The sequence below is a fragment of the Corvus kubaryi genome, unplaced genomic scaffold (assembly GCF_017639235.1).
Source record: "Corvus kubaryi isolate FWS band 111438036 unplaced genomic scaffold, C.kubaryi_AGA036_p1.0 137, whole genome shotgun sequence".
NCBI classification, from domain to species: Eukaryota; Metazoa; Chordata; class Aves; order Passeriformes; family Corvidae; genus Corvus; species Corvus kubaryi.
In genome coordinates, this window is record NW_024580671.1 from 21,028,715 (window position 1) to 21,053,510 (window position 24,796).

The 24,796-nt window shown below is 38.0% G+C and overlaps 1 protein-coding gene across 6 annotated transcripts in view; it reads left to right on the forward strand.

The window, feature by feature from the left end:
• Nucleotides 1–24,796, forward strand: part of PTPRZ1 (protein tyrosine phosphatase receptor type Z1) — a 135,950-nt gene that overhangs the window by 56,863 nt on the left and 54,291 nt on the right. For all 6 annotated transcript variants that reach the window (XM_042018123.1, XM_042018125.1, XM_042018124.1 and 3 more), the window contains exons 3-6: nt 20,526–20,705; nt 22,530–22,681; nt 24,104–24,199; nt 24,452–24,518. In XM_042018123.1, coding sequence (XP_041874057.1) covers nt 20,526–20,705; nt 22,530–22,681; nt 24,104–24,199; nt 24,452–24,518 — 495 coding nt within the window. The remainder of the gene's footprint in view (nt 1–20,525; nt 20,706–22,529; nt 22,682–24,103; nt 24,200–24,451; nt 24,519–24,796) is intronic.

Here is a 24,796-nt window from a genome sequence, read left to right on the forward strand (position 1 = left end):
TCCTTCCTTCCTTCCTTCCTTCCTTCCTTCCTTCCGAATTCCTTCCTTCCGAATTCCTTCCTTCCTTCCTTCCTTCCTTCCCTTTCTTTATTTCCTTTCTTTCTTCCATGATATCTCCATTTAGAAATCACCTAAATAGTCATCTGTGTTCTCATTCAAATTCTACAGGAAAATTCAGCCTCACTCTAGCTCCACCACCTTTATGATCATGAGCCAATATAAAGAAGTTGGCTTATAAATGTTCTATATCCTAGGTGAAATATCACTTATGTTGTAAGTTTATTTCCTGTTCAAGCATCATTAGTTGCAATGATTTATACTCTAAAAAAAAGTATCCACTTAGTAGCTTTATTATGCTATCACCCATAGATAAATCTCTTTGATAAATTCCTGTGTAAATTATGTTTAAATTGTTGCTATGTAGGTACACAATTTTACAACTGCTACTCATTAGCTATAGTGTAATTTCAAACTTCAGTCTTACAACTTGAACTAAAGCCAACTGAAATCAGTGAAAAATATATCCTTTAACTTAAAATTAAACTTCAAATCAGTCCTACCTTATAGTTATGACCAATTTATATCACATTAACAGTGGAGTGTGTTTCTAAACAAAATTTATATGTGTGGATCTTAGCAGTGATGGAGCAGGCAGGAAAAATACTGAGAAATGGAGTGCAAATATTTATTCTACTTTCCATGTGTAAAAATTATCGAATTACTTTAAAAATTATCACAGCAAAACTAGGAGTATTTGGCAGTTAGGTGAGGAATTGCTCCATAATACGAATGGCAATTAGCTGTTGCCATGCAGATTCCTCATTATTTTGCATTCTAAGAGAAATTACAAGCATATTCGCTTTATTCTGCAAAGTTGATTATCAGTGAAAATTAATGTTGATGTTTAATTGTCATTCAACTTCATATTTAATACTTCTCTAAGATGAATGGCTAACTTTATACTTTCCAGAGCTACTGTTTGAGTCTATGGCAGTACCAGATTCAAATTAATGCAAGCAAATACAGCTTTTTCTACACAAAGAATGATGGAGATTTTTACAAAATTAATGGTAATATGAGAATAGAAAATAGTTTCATAAAGTCTTTCAAAACATGTGCAAGAAACATCCCTAAATGTGATACTAGATGTGATATTCTTCACTATTTTCATTAGTATCTCAGATAACAGAAGGGAGGGCATTTGCAAATTCATGGAAGACACCATGTTGGAAGTTGCGAGAATTTTGGGTGACATAGTAAGAATTCAAAATTAACTTGAGAAATGTTCTGAAATTAATCACAAAGAATTTGTAAATAAAATGGTAACAGCAAGCACAAATTAATCCCACCAGGAAAGAAAATCAAACATGTAAATGCAAAATGGGTACTGGCTGGTTAGGTGGCTGTATGATAGTTAGCCATAATTGTGTCTGAATTAACAATATGTTGTCGTTGCAGAAAAGGCAGTCCCATTTTGAGGTGAATTAACAGGAATGATGTATAAGGCATGGGAGGCAATTATTCTGCTCTACTTGTCACTAGAAAGATCTCAGCTGTACTTTGTGTTTATCCTTGGGCTGCACACTTGTAGAAAAGACAGTGACAAATTGAGAGAAAGTGCAGAGAAGAACCAGAAAGAATGATTGGTGTCTAAGAAAGCCCAAAGTCCTTGGAAGATAACTGAAGGAAATACGTTAGTGTAGAAAAGGGGGTTAAGATAATATTTTTCAAATATTTAAAAGTTGTCAGTTGCTCTCAATTCCACTGAAGTGACAAGGTTGAATCAGTTTAATCTGTAGATGAAAAGGCCGAGGTGCAATAATAGGAAAATCTAACTCTGAGAATAACTGTTCAGGCTGCTTAGGAAGGCTGTGGAATCGCTCTTATTGAAGTTCTTTCAAAAAAATGGGAAAGTCAAGCATTAGTGAGAGATTATTAAATCTGATTATACTTGATCCTGTAATGAAGGAAAGGACTCAGATGACCTTTCAGTCTTGCACATCTGTGATGCTTTGGGGCAATGTAAGACCCAATTTAATCATCTTTCAAACAGCACCTCTTGTATATGTCGTTGCTTAGACAAAGAGAATACTACCAACCATTCCTGAAATTACCCATATTTTTAAACCTTCACTACTTTGTTAATCATTAAACATTTGTCTGAGAAAATTATTTTCTATGCTAGGTCATTTCCTCAATTTTGACATTTTGAGGCTGTGGGAGGAAGGACTGCAGGGAGCATTCCAGACAAAAATATGGGGTTTTTATAAGGAGACGCAGAAAAATGTGCAAGTTCTCACTTCTGGGGGAAAAAAGGCACAAAATTTTCTCTGAAAGCCTGATATGTCCTTATTTTGGATCTAGACTCTGGAAGGATGAGGTAGTTTTTGTTTTATCAACTCGGTTTCTGTATAAGGCAAGTGTTTCTTGGGCGAGCTTTTGACACTCTGCCCTTACGTGAAATATTTGTTGAAATAATTTAATGTTATCTGAGTGATTTAGATTACTGTAATTATTTTGAATGGAATTGCAGTAGGATCCAGTAGGATGGAAACCTCTGTCTGAGAAATTAAATTCTTAAGTCGCTCTGACTTGTTTCTGGGGCTTGTCTGATTTGCATACAGTTCAAATTTAACATTGAAGATTTCTTCTAACTCTAAGTTCATAACTTTTTGTGGGTTTTATCAATCACTTACTCTTCCAAAACTTCTGGATGCCTTTTTAAAATCCAAAATAATTTGCTTTTCTTTGGACATTTGTTGCAGACAATTTGAGATTGAATTGATTTAATTTAATTTGATTTCATTTTCTATCTCTTGGACTACTGCAAGCCTGCAGTCAGAATGCTGAAGTCAGGCAGCATTTTCTTTCTTGTGCCACTGAGCAGCTCAGATCATCTGGACTGTCAGCAGCTGGAATATACTGACTTCACTGTCAGAGGAGCCCAAGGGTTGACTAGTCTGCATTTGCACTGCTTTTATCCTGTTCTGCATTCATGGGCTCTGTGGACTAGCAGGGCCCTAGTCCACAGAGCCCACAGATAGTTGAGTCAACTATTCACTCAGCTAGAAGTTTCTAGTGGCTGCTTTGTATTTGTTCTAGCACTCACATTTTATGTTAATGAGATAATATCAGAAATCAGCTTTTCCAGCCTGCTGTCTCAGAACACCTCCAACAGCTTCCTTCAGCAGCATTGCTGTGCATCACTGGTGCTCACACATTTGTTGTTGATGAATCACTTTCTTTTATGTCACACTTTTTTCCTTTCTGCCTAGCTGAAACAATCCTTACAATATTCCCCGAAGTAACTGCACTGTGGCATATAATGAATCCATATCCCTATGAGGATAATGCTAGGTTTCTTTTTTGTGTCATAATGATACCACATAATGGAGCCAGAACCTATGCCTAGAGATGGAACAGTTAAAAACAAAACCCACCCAACAATGGCAGATCTCGAAAAAACAATTGTAGTCACTTTTTAAAATGTCAGGCTTGCATCCACCTATCCTCACAAACTTTTTGTATATGTTCTTTAAAAACACAAACTACTTTCTGTTTTCTGAGCAGCCCAGATCAGTAATGTGACCCTGTAAACTTTTTGCATGTTTTTATTGTATATTATAAGAGTACGTTTAAGCAGATGCTCTTTTAGCCTAAGATACATTTATACACGCATTTAGGATCTGATTCTAGCTATGCAGTCCCTTGGGGTTACTGGAAATTTGAGACACTGCAAGTTACAGGCCTATGCACTTTGCTGATTTGAAGGCAGAGGTGAAGTCAGGAAAAAAATTTATCTGTCACTTCTAAAACATCTTTCTTCTTCTCTCTGACATATTTCTATAACCCATGGAGTGACTATTCTAGCTGTCAGGAACCACTGGGGTATTTTCTGGCAGCAGAGCACAGAAGTGCTGGTGTGTATGAGGAGCAGGGCTGTCTATCTCTGCATAAGGGCATCATGTTCATCAGGCTCAAGTATCACTTGTCCTCTTTTTTATTTTCAAACGAAGCATCCACTGGTATTAATTAGTTAAAGCGAAATTAAATACACAATCAAGCAGTACTTTTCCATTAAAAATGCCCTTTGGGGATACATTCGGTTTTCTTTTCACGTTTGTGCTCTCCATGTTACACATTCCACATAAATTTGCAGCTTAGAGTCTACAGAGTTGCCGGCTCTTACATGGACTGTATCTAGTCTTATCTAACCTTGTACAGCTCCTTTCTTCTTCCCACTGTATGCTGAAATTTTCCTGCAAATTAGCACAGCTCACTGGAATCGAGGTTCCAGATGAAGCTTCCCCACCTCTCAGATTAGATTATGTCTGAGTAAAAGGCAAAAACAAGACCTAAAAGGAGAGACAAAACTTCAGACTTTTCCCTTGTCCTCTGTTCCCTACCCTAAATGCTGAAACCACAAGGTGAAGTCAGGCTTCTTTTCACCTTGAGACCCGAGGTCTCTTGCTGCCCAGAGGCTACAGCAGCCCAGCCTTTTTGGAAAGGATGGACACTTCTCTCTTTTACTCGTTAGGCCTTTTCTCAGTATCTTGGTGTAACTCTTTCAGGAGGAATAAACCTGAGAATTCAAGTCACTGCTTCCTCAGCCAGTGCTCTAATAACTAGTGCAGATGCAGTGGAATATGATCTGTGGCCACCATCCCCACTGCCATTAAGAGAAAATTGGTTGGACATTTTGGACTGACCTTTAAAAGGTGCCAGCCTTCAATATAGCCAGTGAAGAGAAAAAGGCAATTAATTTATGAACACTGGCTGTCCCCCTTCAAGTCCTTTTGCCTTCGGCTGCGTAGCGTATTTTGCCAGATGCATTAGATACATTGCATTGAGCCTGTGCACTGCTGCAGAAAGATGGCCAGAAACTTCTGTACATGTTCCCCCTCAGTTTCTTCTTTTTGTTTGAGTAAAACAATGTCATATGGGTGTTCATGAGAAAGCATCCTCTAAAAATAGACAATGTGATGTCGAATGATTTTCTTGAAAATGACTGACCAGGTTTTGATTTGGCAATGAGCATCCTTTAAATTATATGCAGGGCAGCAAACCTGCAGTTTAAAAGCCAAAATCTTAAGCAGAAATGCAGCTTAAGAAATGTTTAAATTACTAAATATTTCTCAAAAGTTATTTATATATCCACTTTTTGGTTTTCCTTCTCTGCTGCAGTAAAGGTTGTTTTTACATTCCACAGCTCACATAGGAGGCTACGCAAGAAGTTAGTAATAAAATATTGATGTTGTCATCCCACAGGACATATTGTTTATACCATCACAGATGCAGTTAACATCTCAGATCAATAGAGCAATTTTAAAAAAACCTCTTTTTAAAGCAGCAATTGGAGTATGATTATAGTTGTCCACAGTAGTTATATCATACGGCAAATTAGGAAATATATGTCAGGACCCATTATTCTAATGGGAGTCTTGTAAGATTTTTAAACAATATAAGTAGATGCAGATTTGCAAACTGATGACCCTTTTTGAAAAAATACCCTCAGTGGGGAGGAGAGAACAAAAATATTGTTGGCTTGAACATGGCTGTCAAGTTAATACTTCACAGGAACCCATAATACTAATCACCCTTCTTGAATGCAAGTTCTTCCTTTCTTTAGCTCCCTCATAAGTTATCCCTTAAGCACTCATTAGACCACTGCAGCTGAAAATTGGGAAATTTGCTTTCAATGTCAGCTACCACCATTTCAGTCCTTTCAAGATACAAAAGAGACAACAGTATACTGTCAATGACACTTTGTTTCCTGCAGTATTTGTAAAGAAGCATTTTGTTTTCAAAACCAATTAAAATGGAGTAAGATATTACATATTTATGCTCCAGAAAATGCCCAGTGTGTACAGGGGTTAGAACTATTAAAATTATAAAGCACAGGATTGGAAATTCTCTATCCTAAATGGCCATTTAAGTAGCACATCTGGAGAAAGACAACTGCCAAATTTTTAGCAATCAGCAGCAGCATCATTAACAAGGGAACCATTGTGATATGTGTAATGGCAATATTTATTTTATGCAACTAAGAGTTTGTCCTAATATCAAATTGAATTATGTACTATATTTAAGGTAAGATCAAGCTTTACAGTCTTCTAATGGGCTCTACTTATTATCAAAGAGGGAGTTGTCAGACCTAATCTGAAGGAGTGAGTTTATGCAGACATACAGCTGCAGTCAAGTCAAAGGACATGGGAATGCAGAGTGGGCAAGGGCAGGGAGTAAAGCTCCCTTAGTGCTCTGTGACTGCAAGCTGAGGATTATTTGAACAGTCATCAAGTGTTCTCAGGAGATGTATTTTAATTAAATTCTGCTCAGCTAAGAAGTTGGACAAGGACACAATTGTCAACAAAAATCCCTCCATGATGAGAGACTGAATGCCAGTATCATGAGACCCTCACAGTGTCCCTCAGTATTTCACTTTGGTGGAATAGCAGTAATATTACAGGTATTAATTAATATTACAGGTATTGCAGAAGCAAGAACAATACGTGCCTACTGATGTTGCCAATGTGCTCATGGAATATGATTTTCCAAGCTGTGGAGTCGTGTGCTTGACTCATCTCACAAATGAGAGGGGCCCAGGATGGCCATGTAGAATACTTGTAATACCTCAGGAGCTCTTAGCTCTGATAGAGTTCTGGTGAAGACATTTTCTTTCTGACTTGATTTAACAAGTCCATGTAATTTTTTTCTTTACAAGGTTCAGCATAATGGGAAAAGACTAATGCTGTCTATCTTTGTCAGTGATTTAGAAGATGGGGCAGAGTGGACCCTCAGCAAGATTGCTGATGTTGTAAAACTCTGAGGAGTGCTGAGGGACCTCATCGGACTAGAGAAATGGGCTGACAGGAACCTCATGAAGTTGAACACAGGAAGTGCAAAGTCCTGCAGCTGGGAAGGAAGATCCTCAGGCATCAGCATGTGCTGGGGGACAACCAGCTGGAAAGCAGCTTTGCAGAAAAGGACGTGGGAGTCCTGGTGGTCATGAGTCAACAATGTGCCCTTGCAGAAAAAAAAAGGTTAATGTTGACCTGGGCTGCATCAGGAAGAGTGATGCCAGCAGGAAGGGGGAGGTGATCCTTCCCCTGTACTCATCCCTGGTGAGGCCACACCTGGAGTACTGTTCTGGACTCCTCAGTAGAGGAGTCGTAGAGGTATTGATGGTGCTCTGAGCAACGTGGTCTAGTGAAAGGTGCCCCAGCCCATAGCAGAGGGGTTGGAACTAGATGATTCTGAGGTTCCTTCTAACCCAAGCCACTCTGTGATTCCGTGATTAGAGAAAGTCCAGAGAAGACAACAGGCAGAAGCTGAAACACAGGAGGTTCCCTTTAAACTTTGGGAAACACTTTTTTCCTGTGACAGGGACTGAGCACTGGCACAGATTGTCCAGAATTGTGGAGTCTCCATGCCTGAAGATATTCAAAAGCCATCTGGACATGGTCCTGGGTAACTGGCTTTAGATGACCTGGTTTAAGCAGGGGAGTTGTACAATGAGCCCCCAAGATCCATGCCACCCTCAACCATTCTATGGTTCTGTGATTCCAAGTGAGACTCTCGCACAAAAGACAGATTATTAAACCAGAGAAGGAAGGAAGTAGAAGAACATGGCAAGCTAAGAGATGATAAGGGTGAGTGAGTTTCAATACAAGTTTGCAATGGTAAATCTCCACAGAATAAGGGTTTCAAAGACAACAGTGAGTCAAGGAACTCTTTATCAGAACTGCAGTGTGACAGGATATTAGCAAAAGTACAGGCAATATAGAAAAGAAATCATTTTCAGCTGATCTCCTGTGACTCACAGTCAGAAACTGGCAGTATTTTCTGGGAAGTCAAAAACATATTTTCTTTGCAGAAACTCCACTCACTGAGTCTTCTAGATTTGATGTTACCCCTCAGGGAGGTAGGCTGTACTGAAAATAAAAGATTCTGGCTATTATTCCAAGATAGAGCTTGTTCTCATGAAGGGAAAAGTTGTTGTTGCTTACAGCAGAGAGAAATTATTTTCAAAGACTTCACAATTACATATGCAAGAATCTGTCTCTGCATTTTCTCACAAACTTTCATTTACATAGTTCTTTTGCCTTGCTTTCCCACCCCCAAGCTCCCACCTTCTTCTAAGGTGATATGTTATTCACTATTTTAGAATCGATGCAGAAGAATCATATAATTTACCTATAGGGTTTTCGATAAGTCCCTCAGACTGAAATCTCTGTGTAAATGTTGTGCAAGTTGTTCAAGAATGAGATTAACCTTTTCATATCTTCAAAATTCAGCACTTTGGCTTTACTATGTCTTGCCTGTGTGATATGTCTTAGCTAGAAACTCTGGTCTTTTATCTTGCTTTAAAGATTATAACCTTTTTGCCACATTTTCAACCTCAATTGTAATCAATGCCTACATTAGTCATCCACAGCTACCCTAATTAGGGAGAAGTCATACACAGGTCCTCAAAGAGTTAGAGAGAGGAGAAACTGATATACTGTGGTGTAGAGTACACATGGTAAGCAAAAGAGAAATTCTTACAGAAAAATAGTATTTCAAAACAGTAAGTGGTTGGCTTACACTTTGCATAAACTGTTTGAGGTTTCTTCTCTGATTTTCCTGGTTATTTTTCGTGTGTCCTGGTTTTGGCTTGGATGCAGTTAATTTTCTGCTTAGTAGCTGCTACAGTGCTGTGTTTTGAATTTATTATGAGAGTACTGTTAATAACACACTGATGTTTTAGTTGTTGCAGAGTAGTGCTTACCTTAAGTCAAGGGTTTTTCAATTTCCCATGCTCTGCCAGTGAGGAGGTGCAAAGAAGCTATGAGGAAGCACAGCTAGGAGAGGTGACCCAAACTGGCCAAAGTGGTATTCCCTACCACAGACCATCAGGCTCAGTCTATAAGCTATGGGGAGTTGGCTGGGAGACAATTGCTGCTGGGGAACAGGGTCAGTGGGTGATAGCAGGTTTATTGTGCATCATTTGTTTCTCTTGGCTTTTGTTCCTCTCTTTCTCTCCTTTTTCATTACTATTATCATTAGTATTATTAATATTACTCTTGCAATTTACCATAATTTCCAATTAAACTGTTCATATCTCAACTCATGAGTTTTACTGTTTTTCTGATTATCTTTTCCATCCCACTGGGGTGTGGCAAGTGAACAAACATCTGCGTGGTATTTAGTTGTTGGTTGGGGTTAAATCATGACAATGCAATCTGAGTTTCTTGTTTCAGAATATAGTAATTAGGCATCATAATCTGATGCAGACTTAGGTCAATAGAGATTTTGTGACTTTGATCACAAAGAGGAAAATTTTTCTACAATGAAAACAGTCAGAAATGAAATAATGTCCCCAGGGAAGTGGTGGATTTCCCATCATGGACACTTCTAAGATTCAGTTGGACAGGGTGCTGGACCATCTTTTCTAGACTGTGCTTTTGCTAAGAAAAGTTGAACCAGATGATCACTGAGGTCCCTTCAAACCTAACATTCTATGGTTCTATGATTAAATAGTTATGGAACTATGTCAGAAATCTCTAAATGCATGCAGTGCTATTTGTTGCCATATTAAATGCACTAGCCATTGAGCTGCAATAGCAAATGTAAACCAGCTAGAAACTGATTATACTTAATAATTTTTAACAATTACCTGCACTAATTGCTTTAGTAATAGTGGAGTTTGATTTGCTACAGACATATGATCTATTTATATGAACAGACTAATGATTCACAAGGTGTTTTGTGGCCATCAGTATGTTCTGTGACCATAGCAGCTGAATGTGCACATCGATCTGGTTGTGGGGCTGAGACCTAATTCAAATGGGAACCAAAACACCAGAGAAATACTACAGAAGAAATAGACTCTGATTTAGGGGTTATATGTGCCAGTGGAAGCTACATGAGGAATTTTGCAGTAAGTTGCTTCAGATTTCTTAAGTGCACAAAGGTTTAATGTGTCCCATTGTAATAGTGCTGATGGTAGGGAAGATATATCTTCTTTAAGTTCACAATTCAAGGTTAGGCACCTACATTAGGCACATAAATAGCACAAGGGGGAGTTATTTCCTTCAGAATACACCAGTTAGCAGAAAGGTGCCTGCCTCAGCCCATTTGTGTCATCCCTGCTCTTTCCCTGCTGAATGCTCCTGCTGCTGGGATACAAAATCAGCCATCCCTCTCCTTATCTTCTTAAGGCCCAATGACGCTTGAATTTTTAGCCTTACCATGTCGTAGCACTGGCAGAATGAGTAAAGATGACTTGCTCTCCTTCCCTTTTAACTATTTTCAGGCCTTGTCATGGAAAATGGAAAATGGAAAATATGGATGGTGAATAATTTTCTTTTGGCTGAGGAGCGTACTCAACCCACCTTGTGCCAAATACGCTGCCTGGCTGTAACTGCTGGGATATTGAATTAAAATGGGCATCGCCTTGAATGTCCTTGAAGGGCAGGAGGTGCAGCTGCAGGACTTTGCTTTCCTCTTGGTGCTGTTGGCTGTGTGCTCTGAGGGTCACTAGGCCCATACCAGCTGGATCTGTGCCTTGGGAGACTGTGGCAAGGGATGATGAGTCTGTGTATCCAAAATGGGCTTTGATTTTGGTTCCTCAGCTTAGTCAAACTGGCAGTGTCTTAGGGCACAAACAGTAATAGAATATTTAGGGGAGCTTTTGGTGAAATTTGGATATCTGTGAACTCTAATGTGACTTGGTCTCTTGAGCTTTATTACCTGCAATTCAGTTACGTGCACAGTAGACATCTACTGGGGAGATTTTGTCCTAACAGCTTACAGACCTGCCTCAGTTGTGGCTGTCCAACTCTTTGCAGACTGAATGGACAAGATTCTTGTCTGAAAATTTGTAGTCTGGAGTAATTCAGTATATGTAAATGTGTTTTCAAAATATCATTTACATTCAAGATAACATGTTTCAGGTAGTATAATTTTTTTCCTGAGTGTAAAATTGATACTTTCCAACAAGAGTGAAAATGAAAGGACAAGCAACACTAGATAAAATTTCATTAAAATTTAATCTGCCCCTACAAATCAAGAAGTGTTTGGATTCTTCAGTATGGGGGATTACTTGGTACTGAAGTCACCTGTGTGCATTCAGTCCCCTCTGAGGACTTGCTAATATCCTTTATGTGAGTGATAGCATAATTCTGTGCAGAAGAAAATTACTGCTCTGCACTGGGGAGACACTTTATGATTAGTTGATGTTAGTCAGGAATACCTCGTGTTACTCATGCCATAGTAACTTCTTGGTTAAAGTATATAAAGGGACCAAGAACCATTCCATTAATTTATTCCACTGTGATAAAGTATGCTAGATCTCTTCCTGCTTAAACGGTTTATTTAGGAAAAAGAAAAAAATGCAATATTTTCAGGGGTAAAAAGTGTGCTCTATATTCCTGGCTAATAATGTGACAAAAATAAGAAACGTGATCTTTAGATCGTCTTCTACTTTCCTATGTGTGTATGTGAAAAAATATTTTCTTTCTCCATGGAAAAATGACAAAGAAAAATTATTATACCAATCTTCATGGAAGAAGATTGTATATTAGATTGTCTAATTATGTGTACTATCTGTGGATTTAAAAAAAAGTACTAAACTGTTTAAGAGTTTAGTGAATTTAAATTTAATATTGATCTGAAAACTTCCCCACTCTGAACTTTTCTCTTAGGTGGAGTAGGTAGGCAAGAGTTTGTATTTGTTTCTCAACACAAGCAATGCAATGAATTCTTCATTTCAGAAAATAGGAAGTAAAAAGCTCTGCTCCTAAGAGCAGCAAGACATTTTAAGCAAGTTTTATCACAATGAGGTTAAGAAGGTACAAGAACTTACAGGCTGATTGAGATAGAAGTGAGACTGCAACTGCCCAAAGATGCATGAATTGTGTACCTCTGTCACAGTCAATGCTGCTTCCATCCTCATTTCAAACATTTTCCATTACAGGAGAGAATGGAAAAGCTGTAAAGGAAAATCCTGCCAATGGCAGCAAGTTCCCAATCTGAGGTGGATTGCACCTACTGCTCAATAGCTTTTAGCTCTGTGCTCTTGAGAATAACTACTCAGCATTGAAAGTGACTTTAAGAGTTCTTAATACTGAAAGGTTTTAAAAGCTGGTTAGGATTTTTTATACATTTGTGAAGGAAAAAGAGAGATTTGCACAACTTGTTTTTGCAAAAAGTACTTGAAAGAAATACTTACTGTGTAATTTACATAATGCTGTTATCATGTCAAGACAGGGTAAAACATCTCTCAGTGGAAGAGTGTTTTTGAGGATATGATAATCTCAAAAAAGTCTTATCAGATAATAGTATTATTTAAACTTAACATGGAATATTATCAGAGCAACAGTTATGTACATCCACTGACATTGCTATGGCAGTTCTGAAAGTATCTATTACAAAGTTTTTGAACAAAATGTAAACATAATGGTAATGCTGAAATTATACTCAGTCCAAATAAAATAATGCCATTAGTGAAGGAAGGTTTGTGTAATGTTAGGAGGGGGTTATTTTTTAACATTTTTCTAAGGATTTTCTTTTATTTTGGGGAGATAAGGGAAAGAGAATTAAAGTTTTTAGCTATTGTAGTCAAAAATCCTTGGCAAAAGGGCATTTTATGAACTAGAATTGTCTTTCCAAAATAGAGAATAAAATATGATAAGCAATTGTGTAGATAAGCACACATAAGCTATGGCTCTGTGTAAGAAATCCATATGGCTCAATATAATATTGTATAACACATTCCTGCCCATCATCTCCTCTTATCCTTACCATTATGCAAACAGAATGTGTATTGAAATTCCCACAGAAGTGTGATACAAAATCCTGCTAAAATATGCTAAAAGTAATCCAAATTTCCTATGGTATTGTGTTCTTCTGGAGACATGTAGGAGCTTCATTTTATAAAAATTGAAACTCTGTGAAAATGAGAACCTGGGGAGCAAAAAATCAGAGTTACTGGTATGTCCTTTTGGACATTAGGGAAATTTGTCTTCAGGCAGCCTCTGGGGCTCACTGGCCAGTGATGTAATCCAGTAGTCTTTTATACTTACATTTGTCTTGCTTTGGTTTATATCTATCTAGTCCTTGCTTTTTATGATCTTTATGTTATTCTTTACAGTTGAAATAAATGCCTTTTTGCTATTCACAGTTAAATGCTGATCTTTTTCATAGCTATTTGTGGGACTTCTGCATTCAAAGTTCCACTACTGTTGTTCAATACTGATTTTTTATATATTCACAGCTAATCTGATTCAAAGCCCAGAGAACCTGCTTCTGGATTATTTATATAATTCAGCAGGCTTTGGATCGGAATTCATGACTGTGGCCTTTATGAAATGTATTATTCTTCTGACAGGCTAGTGCTGACGAAAGTTATTTTCCTAGGTAATAGCAACATAGTAATCCATGTGTTTGATAACAGGAAAAAGTGTCCCTATGCTATACCACAACAGGACTTCTCATGGAACTAAACAGACTGCCTGCTAACATTTAATGGTCCAAGAGGGAGGGAAAATAGAGGGAAGAAAGCAGGGGAAAGGACAGAAGAAAGAAAGAGAAAAGGAGAGAGGTCATACCACAATAGAAAAGGAAACTATATTGATTTTCCCAGTGAAAGCCAATATTATTGGATGTGCTGAGTTGAGAAGGAGATTATATACTCTTTTCTAAAATTCACCATTGCTTCTTTACAGAGTGCCTGGTTCTGTCACCCAAGATAATTTCTAAAATACAGTCAAGTCTACTTTGTAGTAATGAGGAGAGAAAAGTGAAGACTGACTTAGTGCCGTAATGCAAGTCATTAGACTTAAATGGTGATCTGTACTCTAGCAAAAATGAGGTTTCTTGCCACTGAATATGAGTTTCATTGTGCTCATCTCCTGGGACTGCATGAACTATCACTTATCAACAGGTGCTAAATGTTGTATTTGAAGTAGATTATAGCTTCCTCTTTCTTTGCTCCAGCTGAGAGTCCTTTAAAGTGCTTTTTTTTTTTGTCCTGTTTAAAATTGGTGCTACCTTTGCATCTACACAATTTCTTTCATATGCAGCCATTCCACTTCTCATAAAATGGTACTTGCATGATATGGGGAAGAGGGAGATACCACCATAAGCTTCGTTTATGCCCATGTTCACCAACAAAAAGACAATAAACATCCACTTGTTCTATGCACAGTAGTGATATGTTTGGGAGTAAGCTCTGCTTCTAGGAAGTACAGATGAACTGCTCATGCACCATGTTTGAAAAATGTTGCTTTTATGTTGCAAATCAGGGGTGGCTTTAAGGGACAAAGCCTGTGACTGCCCCATTTTATTTTTCCTTCCCTGCTAGCAGCATGTGAAACAGCTGAAAAACAGGTGGGGAGTCCTATTCTTGTGGGAGACCAGACACTCTCAGGCGGGAGACCAAACGTTGCCATGACACATTGACAGCTAATTAAAATATGTGTACATTATATGAAAATAAGCCATAGGCCATGTTTCTTGGTACTTATTTCTTAGTCTAAAAATGAGTCAGCCATGTATTCCAGTTCTGTTCTCAGCTCTGGTTATTTGTGATCTTGGAATGATCTTTGTCACTCAACACTGTTGTATTCAGTTTCATGCTTTAAAGTATTACTGAAATTTCAGTAACTTTAAAGTTACTGAAGGTAAAGGAAGTAACTGCTACAACCTGAACTCCTTGGAACAAGGTTAGAAGTATTCAGGACTTCCAATTAGGGCTTCATAAATTGTCAAGAATTAAATAAACCAGGAAGAATAATGTGTTACTTTTTATTGGACATTTTCTCATTTGGCACTGTACCAAACTTCCTTCCTTAATACCTAGTTGAAAAATATTGCTTAGATCATAACACTACAGTAATTATAAAAAATTATGTGGCAAGTTTTCGTTATATATAACTACATGATTCTCTGTATGCAGATTCAGCAGCAATGAGATGAGAATAATGGAAAAGAGTTACCTTAAAAGGCTAACTGAATTTCTCCCATAATCCTTTTCTTAGTCTGGACAGCTATCCTATTGGGTTCCCTGCAGATGGAGCATCTCTGATAATCTGTATTTCTCTAGCACCGAAGTATTTGATTGTGTATTTTCTAACTAGCTTGAAATGGCCATATCTTTTAGGCAATGAAAGAAGAGGAACAGCAAACAGTTTCTATTATGAAAGAAAGCTGTCCACTGGCATTCATCCTCCTATGCATTATGCTCAGTAATTCACTTAGTCTGACTATGAATCATCAGACTGACTCCCGGGAAGAAAAAATACCAAATAGCCACTGTATTAATACTGATTACAGTTTTCCACTGTATTTCAACAACTATTGCTTATTCTATCTGGGGATAAAGTGAAAAAACAAAACATTTTTTCTCACTTGGTTGTTTTTTGACTACTTTATTGAGCAATGTCTCCATGACTGTAGATATGAAGAAAGCATAAATTTTATATTCAAAAAATAAGCAAACAAAAAATGGAAGAAAGAGCCATAGTCTGAAGATAGCAAAATGTTTCATCAGTATTTTTCTGACACATCTCCTATGACAGATTTTAATAAGAGGTGAGTGGTCTAGGACATTTTAAATGAGGAACAGGAAAGATTAACATAATAGGGCTCAGCTGAATACAGGTTAGTGCTGTGCAATCTTTCAGGTATTCTCGTAGATAATCCATGTTTGTGTGTATGTAGGCACAATGCACAAAATACAGTTTAGGTAAGCTGATATTTAGATACAAAAATGACAAATAAGGTGTTAAATGGAATGATAGATTAGATGTTTTGGCTTACATGAATGCATCTGGTTGCAAAGCAGCTAGAATTTTCTGTTGGTTCTGCTTGCTTTATTTGAGATATTACACCCTACACTAAGAATGTATGTTGAATTAATTTGTCACTGTATGAGTGCCAGAAAGGTCCATGGGATAAATATTATTTGACTTGTGCTCATTTAAAAGCAAGTTACTTTATTCGTGTTGAATTTTGAGGGTTTAAGTACTATTAAATGCTTCTGGATTTATTCTGTGGGCTGCCTCTCTTTAACCAAACCAGTACAATTTTATTTTTGAAAACTTGACCAAGATGTTGGCAAGAAATCCAGTCTTGGAAAACCTCCGAGCAACTACATCACTGAGACAGGCATAATAAATGGCTAAGCCCAAACCTGGAAGCCAAAACTCCTTCTTTGTAGTTACAAATCTGTCTGGACAAGTAATTTCATCCATTAAATTCAGGGCTTTTCCAATCTTAAGAATTTTTATAAAATTACAAGACTGATTGTGGTCAGGGCCTTGGAGGATTAGAGACTGAGTTGTGCAACTTTTGGTATAATAACTGAGACATCTGTATTTTAAAGTTCAGAGCAATATTGATTCGGCATCTAATTTTAAGCTTTGTCCCAGTACAAGTATGCATATCTTTTTGTGGCCTTATTTCTGGTTTTTCATATCTTAGCTAAAATATGTTTGCTAAAAAAAATAATGGAAATCACTTAACACTTAGAAGTGATAAGTCAATAACATTTTTTGATAAGGCAAATCCATTATAAGTAGTCCACACAGAAAGGTTATCTTTAATCTCCTATGTGTGTCCAATCTATGTTTATAGAAGTAATTTTAACATCATGAAAGCATAAGCTGATGAAAAATGGAGAGGAAGAAATTAAGTTGAGGTGAAGAATCCATCTCTCTTTTCTGCTTTCTTTCATCTATAAAATAAACCCTAGGATTCACATCAATTTAATTAAAGGTCTTCCTTGACCTTCTTTTCTCCCGGCTAAACAGTCCCACCTCCCTCAGCTGCTCCTAGTAAGACTTGGACTCCAGACCCTTCACCGGCTCTGTTGCCCTTCTCTGGACACACTCCAGTACCTCTTTCTTTCAGGGAGAGCTGAAGCGGAAGCCAAAAGGAGAACTGGATGCTTGTTGTAGGGATGGGATCATAGGGACCAAGGTTGAGGAGCAGAGTTAGATGTGAACATTTCCTAGAAAGAAAGGCTAGGAAAATTTTCTTCAGGTATTCTGCCCTGGACAAGAGTGGTAAAGGTTATGGTATAGGCAGGCCTCCATTTAACATACTTTGTTCAGGCTTATTTCCATTCTTTGTGAATTGCCAGTTACTTCTTCAGATCTGACAACTTTGACAAACGTTCTTCCTCTGTGCACTCTTCAAGATTCATTGTGCATATTTTTGTTCTCCTCAGATTTCCAAAGCACAGTTTCGGAGAATTCATTTTCAAACAATATTTTTCAAAATGGTTGGCACAGCTTTGATTTATGATTTCCGTCATAACACCTATAGTAAAACAATCTGCTCTTGTTTAAAAACATTCTGTTCTTTCACTTTTACTTTGGCTTTCAGCAAGATATGTAAAATGCAGCAGTTTCACCACCTGCTGCCTACACCAGGTGAATTTATGTTAACATTTTAGTTCAGATCAGGAGTGGACTTTTGAAGCAAATCTGTCTACACCCCACTTACTAGGCTTTGGTTTGCAAGATAGAGTTGTCTCACAGTGTGTGGCATGGGTTCATCTTAACTGGTACCAAACAGGAGTTGTGTTGCAGGAAAGTACCTTATACCCTTCAGCAGCAATGGGCATTCAGCCCATAGAACCAGACAGAGCTAGACTGAGGTAAAAACCTTCTGAAAAACATATGGTATGGACATCTGGTCCTCAGCCTCATCAACTGTTTCACTTTATAAAGCCGCTCGTATTGTTCAGCACTGTTTGCTAATATAGACACAACCAGTATCTGCTCCAGCATTTGCAGCATTCATGCACAGACATGTATTTTGCTGCTCAAATGTAATTTGGGTCATCATGAGCAGACTCCAGTTCTCCAGTCCTTCTCAGACTCCATTCCTTATGGGATTCCCCTTGCTCCTGCCCCAGATCAAACCCTGCCATTGATTTCCTGTACATTTTACTCCATAATTTTTATCAATGCTACAACTACATACTGTCTTCTGGGATGAGAAAAGATTATAATTTTTGTCACTAAGTGCATGTTAGGACTTTGTTTATTACACACTGAGCCACAGGTAATGACTATCAAATTGAAGAACTTAAGTTCTGCATAAAAACCAGAAAATACAAAACTATGGAAGTTGGAAGGAGATTATAGTTTCTCTAATTTTAATTTACTTGTTTTTATTGAACATGATCACACATAGTAAAGAATTTAAAGACAAGGAAAAATGCAATAATGGCATTCATCAAAAGAAGCATGGAAGGAGGTTCCCAAAAGCACTGTAGAGGGAAAAAGAAAAGAGTAGTGTTTTCAGTCAGTTCTAATGTCAGTGACGGAAAGAGCAGAATGACAGAAATGCATGTTGGAAAAAGATTTTTGATGGTGTTCTGAAGGAGAGACTGCAGGTGAGCTGGGGGATTGGGTATGTCAGTGGAAAGCATGGAGATTTCTACTGCCTTGGGGCAACTGCAGGTGTCTGGGGAAGTATTTGGCTTTGGCAAAAGGAGAAAAAGAAATAGAGCATGGAGTGGGGAGTGCAGCTTAACTCCAAGGGATGGCCATGGGCAGCCATCTCAGACCAAGCTGGCAGAAACGTGGCAGGGAGAGCTTTAAAGAGTTTACTGCAGCTTGGAAAATCACTGAGCTGTCTAAAGTCAGAGTTGCAAACAGGAGCCTGTTTGCAGTGATGTACAGGCCAAGCTGAGAATTGTTGTTTCTGTGCTTTCTGACCCTGTTTGGAGGCTTTTCTGTTTGAAAGTTAATTATTCTAATTTAGATATTTTTTTCATTGTCTTTCATGGTATTAAAAGCCTTCAATATTTGTCTGAAAATTCACTGTAGAAGATCTGAACAGATTAATCTCCAAGTATTGGTTGACTTGAGCTCAGAATTTCTTAAGGGAAGCTTTTGAAAGAGATGAAATATTAGCCACTCTTTTCTTGTGAAAGTACATTACAAATCAGGATATTGCATTATTTTTCCAGGTGATAAATTATAACTGACAACTAAAGTCCAGGACAAGTCTGACTTGAGGAGATGAAAGCTTACCCAGTGTGCCATTTCCAGTGAGACCAGTGCTTGCTTGGTACAGGGCCCTAGTTCCCACCTGTAGGTTACTCCCATTCATAAGCCTGTGACTTGAACTCACTTTAGGTCGTTTGACTGTTGTGCCTGACAGTTTCTTCTGTTGCTGTTTGCAAGCAGTAAATGTGTTTGTGTACCATCTGCAGTAATTCTGATGCAGCAAGGTGATACTGGTAACTCACTTGACTTGTACTTGCTCAATAATTTAGTTCAGGTGTCTTTCTAGCTAGCTGGCTATCCAAGTGAGCATCTCATATTACTGCCTATTGTCATGGTTACAGCACTGGCTGTATATCTTCTCCCCTCTCTGAGTTTTCTGAGTGCAATATGAGAGCTGTCCTTGCCTGGAGTACAAGATAGCAAGTCTTTGCTGACAGACTTGTATGTGCCACACTGGCCTGTAAATGAGTGTTGGTTTATTTCAACATACCTAATAGAATTCAAATATATGCACTGCATACACTAATATTAGTTCTTAACTATTAGCAAGTGGGAAGTTAACTGAAGTAATTCCATTTTCTTACATCTGTGCAGTTAACTCTTGGTTTTAATTAGCATTTTGAAATGTTACCAGAATTCCCTGTCAGGAAAAAATCTATATTTACAAACACATTAACACACACAAAATATTGTGCTATTTATGTTAGTATGTTATATAAACAAAAGATTGTCATAGCTGCTGCTAGTGCATCATACTGATTTGTGGGGTACTTGTTCATTTCTTGAACGTAATCAAGTCTTTGGTGAAGGATATGCTGTCTGTGTCCCTACTTTGTGGCTGGAGTGGCCCCAGTGAAATGCCACGCAGCCCCTGTGCCCTGGAGAAGGCCCTTGCTGCAGCACAGGAGCTCCTCCCTGCCAGAGGGAGACAGATGGCTGGAGTGGGAGTGCACAGCCCTCCACGGGCACAGGCGGGCCATACAGCCGGGCTCTCAGACACAGCATCACTCATTTTTTTTCCCTTTCCAGAGTAAATTCAGTTTACCCCTCTGTGTAAGGAATTCTTAAAACATCTTACTCCTTCTTTATATTTAAAAACCTTACTGAATAGATGACTTCATTGGGTGAAAGGAACACTAACACTGGTATGATTAAAAGTTATTTGGAAAGGATAGTTTTCCACAATTTCCATAGTTTTTTGCATGCTGATTCCTTTTGTCTAAAAGCTTTTTTTCATTTTATGTACATTGTTCATGAAGGTTTTGTTGTTGTTTTATTCTTTTCTTAGAGATTCATAAGAATGTATGTGTTGGTGTCTAGAGTGTTCAGAGTGTGACTTAACTGTTGAAGGTAGGAATCAGTGGTAGGTGTGTTAAATATTGCTACAGACAAAGTCTAAAAGAAGGGCAGGTACTCTGATCTCAGACTGCAAACTGTGTTTTAACATTATCACAATAAAAAATATATGGATGCCAGTTTGGGTTTAAATGTATTTACCCCAAATGTTTTGATTTCTAGGAACTTTGAACCAAAAGAACTGGGGCAAGAAATACTCTGCCTGTAATGGTGCCAAACAATCACCTATTAATATAGACGGAGACCTTACCCAAGTTAATGTGAATCTGAAGAAACTTAAATTCCATGGATGGGAAAAGGAAACTTTGGAAGATACTTTCATTCGCAACACTGGCAAAACAGGTAAAAAAGTCAGATTTCATGTTTGGAGTTAAGAAGTCAGAAAAGTGATATAGGACAAAGAACCAACCAAAGACTTTTGATGGATCGTTTTCATTTCACTTAGCTGGTGCATTCTGAATTTATCTATTAAATAAGTAAGCAACACAAAAGCTATGACAGTAGCTAAATGAAACAGAAATCACACAAACAAAAATTAGGTGCATGTACAGATACAGCCAAAGCAATCACATCGTGACTATCATCCCATCATGGGCACATCATTGAAGGTAAACAGTAAGTTGGCATTTGCTGTGAAATTATGGTAATTATTACTACATATCCAGAGTCTGTACTGGGTAGGCAAAAATTATTTTTTAAAAGTATGAGTAAATTACCCACTCATCTGAAAGCACTTAATGGATGAGTTGAAGTTACAAAAAACTCAGGTTGGGATTCATCTCACCTACATATAGACACATATAATATAGAAATGTTCGTCTGACTTACTCACATAGACACCTTCTAACAGTCAAAGAAGAGAAATAGGTGCTTTCGTGGTCTGATTTGTCTTACCAATCTTAGAAATGTATTTTAGAAAGAAGTGATTTATACCTACAAGTGCCTATTTCTCCCAGCCATGAAAAAAGCTAACTGTGTCATCTGAATTATCAGACAAATCTTTTTACAACCACTTATAAATCCAGGAAAGCAGTAACTAAAAGCTGCTTGTTAGAAGTATAGTACTGTTCCTTGGTTTGGGCATAGGTGTGGGAAGGTATCGCTCAACAACTGTCTTTGACCTTCTACCAGTTCCAGGGGGACCCCTAGATCAGCCTTTTTGGTTTAGTTTAGTTTGGCTTAGTTCAGTTCAGTTCAGTTTAGCATCATTGTTCCTAATTTCCGTGCTTAGCTCTGTCATGTACTTCCTGCATACACAGATCACTTACTTCCCTCTTGCCCTACTAGCAGAGATAAATAGTCCTTTGTCTTTTCAAGATGCCCCTGAGAAAACGTTCTTTAAAGTCCTTAAAAGTGAACTGAGCTCTTTCTCATCTGCAGCAATTCAGATATTATATGAGGGACTGCTAAGCTTGTTTAAATGGTCTTTAAGGTTTTGAGGAAAGGAATGCAGTGAAACTGAACTCTATTAGTGCTATTTTATCAAGAAGTCAAGTTCACAGTTGCTGGAGGTGGGAAAGCCAAAATGTGGGGCTTCAGTCTATTCCACCCTGCTCATTCTCTCCAGAAGACAAATGCTCTGTCCCATCTACAGGTTGTGTATAGCTATGTCTAGCTGAAAACCTGTCATTGCTTTTTCCCATGGGAGACAGCTCCACAGCTAAGGAGTCTTATGTCAGGACAGTCCACCTAGGAACTGGCTGAAATATTCTTCTGTCATGTTGCCTCATGATTTGTATATAGAATTATGGTAGAAATTGGGGGCAGGTGTGTATTTTCCTTTTTGTTAAAAACACAGGTGCTTTCAGGAAAGTATGTATTTCAGGAATTTATTTTCTTAGACAGCCAGTTGGTGTCTAGACCAGCTTTTTAGTGTAGTTCTGTGTTTAGTTTCAGATAACAGGAGACAAGTGCACTTCATTAAATTATTATTTTATAAATTATAGCATGAAATTAAACATACTTCTCCATGCTAGTAGTGAATTACCACACTTACTACTTAGTTTAAATAATCAATTTCCTGTCAAAATTGCTATGAAATACAGAGAAATAAGTGTATCATGTTTATCTTCTAGCACCTAATACTGAAATATGAGAGTTATAGATGCCTTGGCTGGCTTTTATGTTGACACTCCTTTTTTTTCCCCTCTTTCTCAATTTGTTCAGTGGAAATTAATCTGACAAGCGATTATTATGTGAGTGGAGGTGGATTAGACACCATATTCAAAGCAAGCAAGATCACTTTTCACTGGGGAAAATGCAACGCGTCATCAGATGGATCGGAACATAGTTTAGAAGGACAAAAATTTCCTCTTGAGGTAAAGTACAGAATTAATTTTGATGATTTCAACAATTTGGTGTTCTGCAACATTAATACTCTACAAAATTCCTTTGTTTATCTCTTAAGTCTATTTGCAAATATAACCATTCACTTAAATTCAAATTAATAATAAATGATGCATTTTAGAAGAGCAGTTTAAGGTGTTAGTGGCATGTTGAGAATGTCTAAACTGCATTTTTGCACATCTTCTAAGATGATATTAGATGTCAGTTCTACTAATCTGACAAAGCTCCCACTAAAAGTTAAGCTCCTACAAGTTTGGCCCATTGTATTCCTCATCAGTTCATTGTTTAAGGTGTAGATGGACTTCTCAAAGTCAGGGCTTTGCTGAGAGCCCATGGAAGCTGCTGGGCCTCGCAGAGACGAAGCGTGGCCCATGTTGCTGGGCTGGAAAGAGCTGGCAGTGGTGTGCCAAGAGCCAGGTGAGCAGGTCCTGGGTGCAGCCACACTGACAGGCAGCCAGGCCAGTGTTCCCCTGGCTGGTTTGGCAGAATGGGTTGCAGCAGCATGGGAGTGGGGTGGAGGAGAGGAGCAACTCTTGCTGGGATGCACAAAGGCCAAACTTTCTTCCCTCGACATGGCATTGTTTCATTTTCCAGTTAAAAGGAGGTAGTTGTGGCAGGCAACTGTCCTGTTCCTCATTCCAAGGATTTTTAACTTCTATGTGAAAGCAAAGCAACAGTGCCAGGGCTGGCCTATACATGGGGGAGAGTGGTAAGCCAGGAGCAATCCCTGGACAGTGTCATTTCTTTTACCTCATTAGCCACTTAAAAATTCCCAGTCACACTCCATCTGTCCTGACAAGGCATCAGAGAGTACTCTCTTCCATCATCATCTGAGGGAAAGCTAGTAGGAGCAGGTCACTCCCCCATATATGTTGGTCACCCAGCACTGGAGAAGATTTCCCACCCATATTTGGAGAAAGAGAGAAAGGGGTGCAACAAAATCAATGCTCATGACAGCAGACGGATGTGGGCTCAAAATGCCTGGTAATGTTATATTACCAATGCTTCTCCACACTTGCAGCAAGGCAGATGCAGTAGGGACATATTATTCATGTTTTATCACTGATGTCAAGATTCATGTCACCAAGTACTCTAGATCAGGTGTCCCATTATCTCAGCTTACTGTATTATCTATGGAAAGCATTGTGCTCCTTGAAAGGGTAATTGCTGCATCCTTAATAGTTTTCCAGGAGAGGTTGTTTTTATGTAGCTAAATGTTGATGAGTTCTGTTCTGTATCCTCAGATAACGCAAATGAGATAGGTAAAAAATCCCTATATTTGTATTCAATTCTTTTGTTTGGATGGGTTTTTTCCTCAAAATGGGAATATAAATAATTGCTTAATTTTTAAAAAATTTTGTATATGTAACATTTGAATATATTTTTAATTGCAGATGCAAATCTACTGCTATGATGCAGATCAGTTTACAGATTTTGAAGAGGCAGTTAAAGGAAGTGGAAAGTTAAGAGCTTTATCAATTTTGTTTGAGGTAAACAAAATATATCTTTGTGTCATTTAATAGCCTTGAAACACAGCAGATGTTCAAACTGAATTTAACTGGTTCCAGTATGTGATCACTGAGTTAAAAAAATCACATGTATCTTTCTAATTGATTCTTGCAGAAAAGCAAATGGGCAAAATACATTTGTTTGGCTTTAAATAATCCATAATTTTGGTGGTAACTTTCAGTTTTGTTTTTGTGAAGCCTGTACTGTTAAAATATGCAATTTCTTTTTAACAGATTGGACTAGAAGATAATCCAGATTATAATCCAATCATTAATGGAGTAGATAGTGTTAGTCGTTTTGGTAAGTTTGTTTCCATGTTTTATTGTTTACTGATTATTTAAATTCCACTTCAGTGTGATTATGAAACCTTTAAGACATTGAGGAGCATGGTTGTATATTGCTCAGTCATGTCTATTTTGTTAGAAATTATAGAAGTCATCTGGATAGACTGGAGTACTGGAAAATCACCAACCACATGAAATCTAACATAAGCAAGTGCCAGATTCTGCTCCTGGGAAAGGGTAATCCTGGTGTTCCAGTTTGGGCAAATTTAGAAATATATCCTCTGAGAGAAGGCA